This window comes from Pimephales promelas, chromosome 6 (assembly GCF_988280905.1).
Source record: "Pimephales promelas chromosome 6, fPimPro1.hap1.1, whole genome shotgun sequence".
In the NCBI taxonomy this organism is placed as follows: Eukaryota; Metazoa; Chordata; class Actinopteri; order Cypriniformes; family Leuciscidae; genus Pimephales; species Pimephales promelas.
This window is the reverse complement of record NC_142774.1, coordinates 24,266,701-24,280,017: the sequence shown is the minus strand read 5'-3', so window position 1 is coordinate 24,280,017 and position 13,317 is coordinate 24,266,701. Positions and strand designations below refer to the sequence as shown.

At 36.7% G+C, this 13,317-nt stretch overlaps 1 protein-coding gene across 2 annotated transcripts in view; it reads right to left on the bottom strand.

Annotated features, from left to right (window-relative positions):
- Positions 1-365: 365 nt before the first annotated feature.
- sugt1 (SGT1 homolog, MIS12 kinetochore complex assembly cochaperone) overlaps positions 366-13,317 on the bottom strand; it is a 72,971-nt gene continuing 60,019 nt past the window's right edge. The window contains exons 6-13 of one of the 2 annotated variants that reach the window (XM_039694657.2): positions 13,029-13,082; positions 12,869-12,897; positions 12,587-12,612; positions 12,351-12,447; positions 3,757-3,864; positions 2,208-2,298; positions 1,909-2,081; positions 366-1,042 (exon numbers count right to left, since the gene is read on the bottom strand). In XM_039694657.2, coding sequence (XP_039550591.2) covers positions 941-1,042; positions 1,909-2,081; positions 2,208-2,298; positions 3,757-3,864; positions 12,351-12,447; positions 12,587-12,612; positions 12,869-12,897; positions 13,029-13,082 — 680 coding nt within the window. In that variant the 3' untranslated portion in view covers positions 366-940. The remainder of the gene's footprint in view (positions 1,043-1,908; positions 2,082-2,207; positions 2,299-3,756; positions 3,865-12,350; positions 12,448-12,586; positions 12,613-12,868; positions 12,898-13,028; positions 13,083-13,317) is intronic. The other variant, XM_089132281.1, reaches the window with a different exon arrangement.

Here is a 13,317-nt window from a genome sequence, read left to right as displayed (position 1 = left end):
TGAGCGATTCAGTTCACATTTTCTGAAGAGACACGATCGCTTTATATGATGAAGGGATTGAATTTAGAATTTTATACTCATAAACATTGATCAACAATCAGCAAACAAACAATTTCATCCAAACCTGCTTGACAAGCGAGAACAAACTTCATTGGTTTAATATTGAGCATCATCAGATACCGGCTTATACATTTTTGCATGTCACACCTATGTCTGTCTTTCTTAATTAATTGTTAATAAAATGTCAGTTACAGTGCAGTTTCAGCCTCTTTGTGTAGAAGGGAAACTTTCAATTTCTTTAAAATATGCAAGAATTCATTCGAGGATGGACAAACATTGATATCGAAGAGACCAAAGGCACCCAATCAGAGAACAAGAAAATTTTATTTACAGCATGTTGAAATCATATTTAGGAAACCATGAAATACATTAAAAAAAAGAGATCAACATTAATTGAGGCACACATGTTTCACAGATGGAGAGCTAACATAACCTAAGATATTCAGAGTGGCTAAAGAGCTTTTTATTAAAAGCTACTCAACAGTTTCTTTAAATGTGGGAATTTTAGAAAAATGTCTGATGCTATTAAAAAAAAAAAAGTATTGGGATAGTTTGGTTCCTAATTTTTAGACCTCCAAGTTTTATTTTGAAGAAGTTAATCTCATTTTAAACTATGTTTTAGCCCAGGGCTGCGTTTCTCAAGCACATTGTGAGCTAAGTTGATCATGAGACCATTGGTGGCAATGTTTCAATGATTTTCTTAGGCTTACAATGCTTTTGGGAAACAGCCCAGGACTCGGGACTCTTCTGGGTCTAACAAAGGAGAAAGCATGAAGTGTGAAGGCAAAAAGAATCGAATGAAAAAAGGACATTAGGACAAAAGCATAAAGGACATTAGGACAACTGGTGATGGTAGTGTGCAAGATGCCATCCACTGCTTTTAATACTTCTTCCACTCTACATCCTCAGGTGGGTTCATCTCTACTTTCCGTTTACCAACATCTATCCAATTGGTACTGAGGACTGTACCTCCTGATTCCATCTGTGGGAGAGTATTGAAAATGTACAACTTTACTAAAGTTGTATGACATCAGAAGGGATTGAAATGAGGATGAATGTGTGCAATGTTTGTTGCATGAAAGACAGCAGCTCAGATTTCAGTAGACCACCATTCTATAAAGTCTTGACAAATAGAATCTTGTTAATTGAGCAGAATAGAATTTGACCATTAAATAGATTTTAAATTTTCCCACAGAGAGTTACTAAACTGCAGAGACACAGAGACTAAAATATGTTTGCCGTTTTCTAAATAATGTTTATCAAATCTCAATTCAGCCTTGGTGGTTCTTTTCTAGTTAACTGTTCTAAACTGCACACAAATTATACCATTTTAAAAATGTGTGCATACGACATGAGAATAGTGCTGGGCGGTACACCGGTTCATACCAAATACCGGTGTTTATTTTTGTTATGATAGGAATTTTTTATATACCGCAATACTCGTGTATGTGACCTAAACAACTTTGGGAATGCTTTGTGTACAGCCGTTACCGGGAAAACCGTTATTTCTGCTGCTCCTAAAGCGCCTCCTGCTAGCACCTCTTGTGGGGCCTTGCTAACCTGTATTAATACTAGTGTGGATGTTTTTCTACAATATTCACTCGGTAAAGTGTGACAGAATGCCCTATTTTAAGTCAGTCTACTGCAAATTTCCAGCCTCAATCAGTAGAAAATGTGGTTATCACCCAGTCATGCTTGAAAAAAAGAATACCATCATATACCGTAAAACCGTTACAATTTTGAAAAATACAGTGATATAAACATTTGGTCATACCACCAAGCACTATGTGAGAACATCAACAGAGAAATCAAAATCTATGCATACTTGGGCAGCCTTGAAATACTTACAAAGGACTTGTTCATTGCCCGCTTGACCTCATCCGTGCCGTCTGAGTAGATCTGCTGGAAGAGCTTGTTGAGAGCAGCATCCCCCTCCACCTTCTCGCTCTTTTCCTCCTCTTTTATTTCTCCGACCAACTTGTCCCAGTTGCGCGTGTAGTGGGAGGATGATGGGTACTGGTCTAATAAATTTAGATGGAAATATCAAAAACTTAATAATAATAATAATAAAATAATAATAACCTAGTTTAACCCACTTTGGCATTAACTTAAAATGCTGGCTTTATTCTGTGCTTTTCAATACTGACTGGGAGTAAAGTGCTTCACGTTAGAAACTGTGCCTTCTCCTTGCAGTTTCTCCCACTGTGTGGCTGCAGTCTTCTTCATCTTAATCTCTATCTGAGGAAAGAAGAGGGGGAAACATAGGAAGATGATTACAGCTTAAGTGCCTTCGCACAGAATACATGCTTCAGAAGAACAGCAGGAATTGCAAGAACCATGGCAATCAATTAGGGTGGGTTTAATGGAAATGACCAATCTTAGCTTAATTACAAAACATTTGTGGTTCCTGATAAGGACACGCAATAGAAACAAGAGCTCTGGTGGTGACATTTGTAGGGATGTGAATAGTTAAAGAATAATGTTTTTTGATCCTCAATTCCAGTTCTGTAGAGCTTCCATGAATTACTTTGAAAAGAATTGCAATTTCATTATCAAACAACAATTTAAATGATTCATATAAAACAAAACAAAAAAAATATATTTTATTTGTTATAAATTACTGCTAACAAAATTCAGTGTTTATACTCCTGTTTCCAAATACGAGGTGAGACAGGAAAAACTCCTATAGCTCTTCATCACTGTGGGAAAGATCCAATAATACAGTGTGACAAAATGTTAAGCTGGACAAATCAGGAAATGGCTATAAGCAAGTGTAATTGTTGAAATTCTTATTTTTACAATCTTGACAATAATTAAGACATTTAAATTAACTGAAGATGTTAGTAAATGACCTGGAAGAGGACGTATAACAATAATGTCCAAACAAAGAGTGTGGAAGGTCATTCAGGTAGCCAAACAATCTGTTCATATATGGAGAAGTGCAGACTGCAGTCTCCACAACTCCACAAAAAACAGTGTTACATGAACCCCATACACCTACAGATTGCCAGGTGTTACTGAAACCTTTAGTGGGACTGAGTTTTATGGTAAGATAAGAACAAAGTTTTTTGGAAACAAACACCAGAGGTGTTTCAATATCATTAATCAAATTATATCAGATATTTTTTTCAGATATAAGAGCCTTGCAGCCAAAAAGGAAAAACGAGCAAGTAGTTCAGTCACAAGTAGTTTAACTTCTTGTTAAAATTACCCAATCCTCTTCAGTAATTGCAAAACTGTAATTCACACTAGCTTAAATTTCACTCTCAAAGGAGAGAGAAAAAAAAAACAGAATCGACTCAAGTCTGTTACTATTGCACTTTGCAATTAGCAACTGAGGCTTTGAATGTTTGTAAAAGAAATATGGATTGTAAAGTAGTTTAACACACAAGAGGACAAATCCTCAAAATGACTTAAAACACCTGAAAATGTCTTGGTGTAGTAACCGTGGTATAAGAAATAGAATTAACCCTAGATCATTGAATTACTGAAAAATAATGCTTACTTGAAGTGCATTACCACCAGAGTGTGCATTACTTTTAAATCATTAAACAGCCCGTAGTCAATATTTTCTTACATCGTTAATTTAGATCAGTGTTCAATTAATAAAATAAAATAAAAAAAATACTAGTATGAAGAAAGTTAGTTTAAAAATAAAGAACATTCAGCTAGACAAGCATATACATTAAGGCTGACCTTGGTTGAAAGGATCCTGTATGTGCTCTGCTGTGTGACAATTGGATGTAGAAGATAGACATTTAGGGAGTAATTTTCTCCAGATGGAAGCTTTACCACAGCTTTCAGCTAAGACAAAAAAAGAGAACAGACTCATTAGATTTTAATTTTGGTAGACGGAACTCAAGCTAGTCTGATGTGTCATTATTTTTGATCTTGGCACACTTTGGGCCCCTAAGTACCAACTGAGCATTGTTTCAATGCCACAGCCTAACAGAGTTTAGATGCTGAAAATGTCGATTTCTTTTTTTTTAGAAACTTTAATCGAGGACAGTAAGAATGCAAGGGGGCTTTAGATACTGCTTTGAATGTGACTAGCTTAGTGAACTCTGTACATTGTTTGGTTCCGGCTGAACAGCCCTTGCAGCAGGGCAACTGGGTAACTATCAGACGCTGTAGTAAGCGGATAAAACACTGCACTTCCATTCCAATTACCATAACAAATAGATTCTCCCCACTCAGTTAAACACCCTCTGAGAATCCTGTTGAATGTGCCCTATTATTATTGTTATTGCCAATTCTATAACACGGAACGTGAAAATAGAGACACCAGCCACCATCACAGATAAAACGCTGTCAAAATAGTTCCAGTTCAATAGCTACTTGGAACCAATAAATAATTCTGTATTATAAATTTAAGGCCAGACAAGTAATTTGTTGAGGTCAATTTGTAAAGAAAGACTACAAGCTTGGGCAGATATATACTTAAACGTGCGTACCTATGACTTAACACGTAATATCCATGTGCACGCCGTCAGTGTTTTCACAAGTTTGCGTTTTTAAAGCTTGTGTAGAGAAAATAATAATAATAATAATAATAATATATATATATATATATATATATATATATATATATATATATATTAGGGATGGGACGATAACCGGTTTCACGATAAACCGTGATAAAATGTACTGACGGTTAGTATTATCGTTTAAAATTTAATTATCATTAAAACCGTGTTTGATTATCGCGATTTTAATAACTCACTGAATCCTGTCGGCCAGTCTGACGCAGGCGCGCAGCACGCAATATTTTTTTTTAATTACTATTCGAGAAGTGACGTGCTCAGGAGATTTTTCAGCCTTTTAAAAGGACCAAATCTGAGGTGTGGTCATATTTTGGGTTTTACAAAAGTCCTGAGGGAAGCTTGATTGAGGATGGTCACCCTGTCTGCCGAACAAAAAGTCACTGCAATAGAAACACTTCAAATCTGCCGAGTCGTCTTGTGTGATCATCACCCGAACGCAAGGCAAGTTAACTTTGACCTTAATACCAAAACTACGTCTGGGAAACAATTGGGCACGAAATGTTGTTTTGAGTTGAAACATTTTATGTCACTCACTTGAAATAGACGTGAAGCTTCCGCGAAGAAAAGTTCGGAGCAAGTGGATTTGAGCTAAAGACGAACGAACAACTTCAAACAAGACTGTTATTAAGAGTGATATTTTAAGGAATAGTAAAGTATAGATACATCACGTATTAAACCGATTTTATTTTTACCACATAATTACGGGGACATATTGAATTGATAATGAGATTAGCTAATGTTTTAAATCTTACGTATTTATGAATTCATTTTGTAAAACAATCGTCCAGACAAGATATATCACACCAATATTATCAAACTCTGTAAGAAATAAATCAACTCTGATTTCATTTTTGCAAAACAATCAAAAACCGGAGACCCAAGACGGCAAGTTGTATTTAAATGAAACAAGAGCGCGCGTCCGTTGTGATATGGATGTGCGCTGTGTAATAATGTGTTGCTATTGACGACGGCCATTATAAAGAAGCAAATGCCATAGAATAGAATCTTGCTTAAAAAAACTGCATAGAGAGGCGTGTTTTATTTGTTATTTGTTGATTTTCAATTATAAAACTTGTTGAAATGTTTCAGTGTGAGCATCAGTTCTTTTTGAGCACTTTCATAAATTTTTAACAAAACCGTGATAATATTGATAATCACGATTATTTTGGACACTATAATCGTGATATGAAATTTTCGTACCGTCCCATCCCTAATATATATACATACAGTATATATATATATATATATACTGTATATATATATACTGTATATTAGGGGTGGAGCCGAATCCGAATACGTTATTCGGAAAGGTACAAATAATGTGTTTTTTACGAATACTTATTCCGAACAAATACTTAAAAAAATATTTGTATTCGGGAACAAGAAATAATTTATATCAAAAAGCTGCGTTCCTCACGAGACGCGAGTTGAGTGACTTGAGTCAGTGCGCGAGTTGAGTGAGTGACGTTCAGGAAGAGGTGACTGACACAGGCTGCTCCACACAGCAACAGAGAGGGCTCGGCTGAGCGAAAAAAACACTTAACTGCATCACTATTTTTGTTTAATAGATGTTTGTACCTTAACTATGTTCCGGTGGCAGTTTATAACTTTCGGGAAGCGGAGTTTGATCGGGAGTATATTCCATTATTGACGTCTGCAGACGGGTGCTTTCATGTTCGCTCTGTTTACGTAGCTCTGTTAGCTTGGTAACGGTAATTATTTGTTTCATGGCTTGATTGAATTCCAATGTAGAATGCGGTCTGTTATTATAACAGGCCGCTGCTTATACGTATAACACACCGTTGCTATGAAAAACAGAGCGTTGCCATGGATTCTAAACGTAGAGACAGAACGGACTATTTTTCTTTTTTTAGCGGGAGCGATACAATCGTTTTTTAAATCAATAAACTCCTTTTTATATCCATATTTTGAGTCAAATTATTGATTTATTTGGTAGGTAGCCATGTAATAAGCGGGGTAATGTAGAGCGAGGCGTAGTTATAGCGAAAACCCTTCAGGCTTCGCGTCGGGCTCATAATCAACCTCCTCACTATAAATTATCCATATAACTTATTCTGTCTGCACAGCGTCCTCCACCGTGGTGTTGGGGTTCATAATGTTCACAATTGTATTTTATTAGTTGTTGGTTTAACCATGGTTCATGAGGTAATGGCTGACTGTTATTTTCTTTTCAATGACTTTTCTTGTTACATGTTCATTGGTGGATTTATAGAAAAAATCAACCAATATTGCATATCCATAATTATTATAATGGATATAATTAAAGAATCCATACACTATAAAGTAGGCCTATTTTTAAAGATTTTTATGCCTATTTTGAATTTTACTCGAATACAAATACAAATACAAATACTTTTCCTCCCTGAACAAATACAAATACAAATACAAATAGCGGCTGCTTTGCACACCCCTACTGTATATATATATATATATATATATATGATTATATAGCTTTCACCTTGGAACCTATTTCAAGATTTGCGTTCTCGAGCCCCCAGGCACTGTTGTTGTGCGAATGAGCAGGCTGGAGCGCGTTAAGGGTTTTCTGTTATGGCGCTTTTCCATTACCAGTACCAGCTCGACTCGGCTCGCTTTTCGTTTTCCATTGCAGACATTACCGCCACAAATATCTTCGGCCATCAAACAAAGGAAAGTCTGCACCTCCTCGTTTGACAACGGTGCATTCTTCCGAGTTGCCATAATAATAGTAGTAAGTTTAGTGACTCGACCTCTATTAATAACTAATGATCTTGGCAACGGAAGTGAATCGATCAAAACTAATTTTAGTTCGACAATAACTTTATTCTACAGCTGCTGTAAAGCAAAAACAATCTCTTATGCTTTAATTTCCTATTATCACTGTGAAGCTGCTTTGAAACAGTCCATTTTGTTAAAAGCGCTATATAAATGAAGGTGACTTGACTTAAAAGGTTAGTTCACCCAAAAATGATAATTCTGTCAGTATTTACTCACCCTCATGTTTTTCCAACCCCGTAAGACATTCGATTATCTTCGGAACACAAATTAAGATATTTTTGATTAAATCTGAGAGCTGGATCACTCCTGCATACTAGTCCATAGGCTTCTTGAGGGATAGAAACTTGCCGGCCTCGAAAAATCATTAAAGACATCGTTAAAATAGTCCAAGTGACTTCAGTGGCTCAATCTTAACTTCATCAAACGACAAGAAAACTTTGTGCGCAAAAACAAACAAAAATAACGACTTTATTTCAACTATTCACTTCCTTCTCTATGGGCCTCTAGTCAGTTAACGTAGCGTGATAGCAAAGAGCTACGTCACACGTAGGCTCACTATTGGCCGAGGCTGGTGTGATGCGTGTGACGTACAATAACAGAAGCTTACGCTGTTAAACTAGTAACCTGACTTGAGGCAGAGAAAGAAGTAAATGAATAGTTGAAATAAAGTCGTTTTTGTTGTTTTTTGCGCACAAAAAGTGTTCTCGTCGTTTCATAAATTTAAGATTGAGCCACTGTCGTCACTTGGACTATTTTAACTATGTCTTTAATAACTTTGAGGCCAGCAAGTTTCTATCCCTCAATAAGCCTATGGACTAGTATGCAGGAGTGATCTAGCTCTCAGATTTCATCAAAAATATCTTAATTTGTGTTCCTAAGATGAACGAAGGTCTTATGAGGTTGGAGCAACATGAAGGTGAGTAATTACTGACAGAATTTTCATTTTTGGGTGAACTAAACAAAGAGGAGACAATTTGGTTTTCCTTTATTATCTAAGTGAGGAATAAGATGGATAGGATAACTGATGATTAATGGATAATTGCTGTTATTTTCTTGCTCTCATTCAGGGAATTTGGACATTCAGGTCTCATTCACAAATTTGGAATGTGGACTTGTTATTGTGTTCTACTGTACTGAAAATTCATTATCAATTGTTATTGAATGTGAAATGCCCAGTTGTCTCTTTCTTGAGTGAGCGTTCCAGAGAAAAATCCTACTGCCAGCCAAGTGGCTACCTAATTCATTAAAAATTAAAATGTTTTATACATACAGTAGGTGGACAACCAGAATGACACATACTGCCGTGGCAATTGCCGCGTCAAATCCATCGCGGCAAAAATAAACCAGCCGTATTTCAAAGTCATTCGCGAAATGACCACCAGGTGGCACAAAGGGACATTTAGCAAAAGCAAAACGTAATTATGTAAAAGTAGCCTACATTTTAAACAAAGCAAACTTTTATAGCAGAACATTTTGTGAATCAAAAGTTAAAATATGCCTCGCTATCTCGCAGGCAGTGAAAATAAATTGGGTGCTTTCAATGACGCTATTGAGGAATGAGAAGATTGAAGAGCACGCACACACACGCACCCACGCACACACACACACACACACACACACACACACACACAGCTGAACAACCGAACTTCTGGGCATTTCTCAGTGAGAAAAGTTGTGGTCGAGTGGTAGAACTTAGGTTTCAATCATTTTGATAACACTGATTCAAATCCAGAATAAACATATTTATAAAATTACCATGCATTTCCATTTTACACTAAAGAACAAATCTCTTCCCAACAGATTGACTGAATTTGCATCTTCAAAAGCAGTTGTGTTCAAAAAAAATTTGAAAATAAAACTTAATGGGGTTCCATGTAGAATTAAAAAAACAAACAAAGCAAGGTCCAATTTGACGGTGGGGGATTTCCCCTCCACAGTAATCAATGCTATAATTACCCCAAATAGACAATATCAAATATGTTTATATATTTATACATGCATACAAATATGCAACACGCATGTTTAATCAATGAATAATAAAATCTGAACCAGCACTTCTGCTCCTGTATTGAGATATCATACAGCACATTTGAGTTTCAATGCCTTAATACATTGATTCACAGCTTTTGAAAATGTCACAAAGTGTTTTGAGGTGGTTTTGAACGAAATATTAAAGATTATAATTGAGTATTTTGACACTCCACGCCGAGTGTGTAGGCCTATTCTAAAAATCTGGTTTTATTCTGGCACAGTAGCGGAGTGGCAATCGGGAGAGTTGGGAGTTTCCCCAGTGGGCCCAAGCGAGGGGAAGAAAACATTTTTTTTTACATTTTCTATAACTGAGCATATATTTGAACTAAGTGCCTGTCTTTATAGCAAAAAGATCCCCGTTACGCAATAGCTACAGTGGCGTAGGTCGTAGGGTTTGAGGTGCTTGAAAGCAGCTTTTGATGCGCTCGACGAGAGTTCGAACCCGCCTTTTGCTGAACTCACTCTTCTCCCTTTTCCCAACACATATGTAAAGTAGGGATGGGCATTCGATTAAATTTTCTTAGTCGATCGTCGGAAGAATTAACGATCGACTATCGATTAATCATTAATATTTTTATATTCAAATTTATTATATTTCACTTTTTATAAATTAAAAATGCAATGAAAATAGAACAATAAAGCGTGTTTTTCCTCGATTAGATCTTTATTACAAGATTATCAACTTGTGGCAGTTAAACTTGGCGTTTCGGTTAGGCTAAATTTGAAGATATGTGCGGCGGTGCTCTAACGCAACTGAACCTGCAGCTGCGAGTTGGCCCTCATGAGACCCTCGTTTGTTTCAAAATAATAAATAATAATAGAAATAACTTAACCAAAAACATAATAACATTTAGATCTGACAGGTTGTCAACATGTAACTCAATCAAGGCACGAGAAAGGGTGAGAGAGATTAGCCTACCTGACAATCAGTTGGGCTAGGCTACTTTAAGCTTCATAAAAAATAACTCGCATACTGTACAACTTCTGCTCCAGTCTACTGATTTTTGTTTAGAAAGATAAGCATGTTGATGACATGATCTGGGGTCAGACGCGACCGCAACCTGCATGGTGACCGTCAAGCCTTGTTAACAATTTCGCCTGGCACTTCAGCGCGTGAGCGCGAGTCTCTGCAGACTGCGCACGCACCTCCCCAAACGGACGAGGTGTTTATATTTATACTCATTTTTGCTGCGCACACCTTCACGCTCGTGCGGACGCGCCGAGTGTAAACAAATGCTTCAGTCCAGCCACTGAAAACACCGCTCTGATGAGGGGACTGACGTTGCCGGGATGCACCTCAGCGCTAACATGACCAGCCCAGGGAACACGTTCACTTTCCACTCACACTACGCAACGCAGCAGCATTAGCTTAATGATAATCGATAACAAATTAATGTGATCTACGAAATTCTTAATGATCAATAAGCGATCGTCGATTAATCATGCCCATCCCTAATGTAAAGATATGGGCCCAAGCCCTGAAAGGGCCCTTAACATGCTCGAAAACTCTTGAAACTTTGCACACGGGTCAGAACCCGTGGCCATCAGGGCCGGGCTGAATATGGAACGGGGTCCAAAAACTTCATAAATCAAACACGCTTGGATGTAAAAATATGAAACTCAGTACACATAGACATCATCGGTTCATATCGGTTCACACTCTTACTTTTTAGCCCAGCCCAATAGGAAGTTGGCTATTTAGGGTTGTTTGTAAAATGCATGCAATGGAATTTAAAGTACTCCTCCTAGAGCACTGATCCAAATTCGACGAAACTCATGTCAGCGTGAAGTCAAGACATTGAGGATGAAAAATTGCCGGGGGATTTTTGATATCTCGAACGGTTTGGCTGTGGCAAGGAAACAAAATTATGGCAAGAAACGTGAAACAGGAAGTGTGTTATAACTTCATACATTGAATGATCTTGATGAAACTTCAGCGGTGTGTTCGCTGTAAGAGGACGATCACATGGATATGACTATTGTGAGTCAAAGTTATAGCGCCACCAACTGGCAGCAGGAAGTGTGTCACTTTCTAAATGCTTTAAAAATTCTTAATGATCAATAATCGATCGTCGATTAATCATGCCCATCCCTAATGTAAAGATATGGGCCCAAGCCCTGAAAGTAGGGCTGCAACTAACGATTATTTTGATAATCGATTAATCGGACGATTATTTTTTCGATTAATCCGATAAATTTATTTCATTTTTTGTTCATTATAACTAAATAAAACTAAATAAGCCTTTTCTTTTAACAGTTTTAAATTTCAGTTAGGCTACTGTGCACGTGAAGAACAATTATAGTGCGCCGAGTCTAATCTAGTGTCATCAGGGCCGGGCTGAATATGGAATGGGGTCCAAAAACTTCATAAATCAAACACGCTTGGATGTAAGAATATGAAACTCAGTACACATATAGACCTCATCGGTTCATATCGGTTCACACTCTTACTTTTTAGCCCAGCCCAATAGGAAGTCGGCTATTTAGGGTTGTTTGTAAAATGCATGCAATGGAATTTAAAGTACTCTTCCTAGAGCACTGATCCAAATTCGATGAAACTCACGTCAGCGTGAAGTCAATTTTTTGAAAAAGTTTTCATTATTTATTCAATTTAATATCAGTATTGTGATTAATTAATTAATTTTACTATGTTTCACTTGAATTAATCTGCTACCAGCTTTCAGTCGCCCTGAATGAGCCGCGGCGCGGCTGCAGATTACACAATAAATGGACACTTTTCAAAGTCTGTGATTGTAGTGCCTCTTAGCGGCAAAGGGCAGAAAATACACCCCAAATTAGTCACATTCTAGTTGTCTACCTACTGTATATATTTGTTGGCCTCTTTTCAACATTTAGAACTTTAAAGTAGGCTCATCTCTGTCAGTGCTATTAAAATGATGAATACATTAGTGACATGAAGAAAAGCATGAACATTACCTCTCTATCACAAAAGTTGACAGTAACATCCTCCTTCTTGGCATCTTTTACCATGATGATCACTGCAACATGAGACTCTGTCTGGTACCAGTCATGTCTGAAGTGGAGTAGGTACTTATCAAATGCGCCATGATATTTGTACATCTCTTGGACACATATTGGATCATAATTTGTTTAACAAAAAAATATGAACAGGTTGTTTAAAACAAAACAATAAGTATCAACACCACACTTACTTGACAGAAAGGGTTGAAGATTGCTGCTGTTTAAACAGTCAATTGTTTGTGCATTCCAGTTGAAACAAAAGAGAAAATGACAACAGAGAAGGGAAAATCATTGTTCATTAAAAAAGTGTTTACAGACTTCTCTCATCTCTCCTCTCCAAGGACTACATTTAATAAAATACAACAAACAACGAATACATGTAAGTTGATGAAAATCAAGCAAGAAAAAGGCAGTTCTAGAAAATTGTTTTTTAATGCGAGCTCACTTAAGGAAAAGACAACAAACACGCTTACCAAATCTGAAGTTTTGTTTGGAACGTGTGCTGAAAATTCAGAGAAAAAGATATTTTAGGTATTAGTTCAAGCAATAAACAAAAAATAATAATTTCATATTGACTAATGTAGAACATTTATTTGACTCATGGGTGGAAAGGCCTGGTGAAGTTATACATACTTGCCAATTTCTTCTCACAGAGCTGGATCCATGTTTGAAAACCTTGTATAGAGCCTTTGTAAGACAAATACATGTCAAAATGCAGTATTTTACAAGCAAAATTAATGAAGATCACTCCAAACAAACTAAAATTCAACAATATCAGATTCTTTTTCAGTTTATAAATGGACACAGCAAACATACATCTCCCATTTAAAGGTGTCATGTGTAAGAATTGAGGTTAAAATATCCAAAAAATTAGCCACACGCATAAAAAATGAGAAGGGCGAAGAAGTAATAAAACAAATTA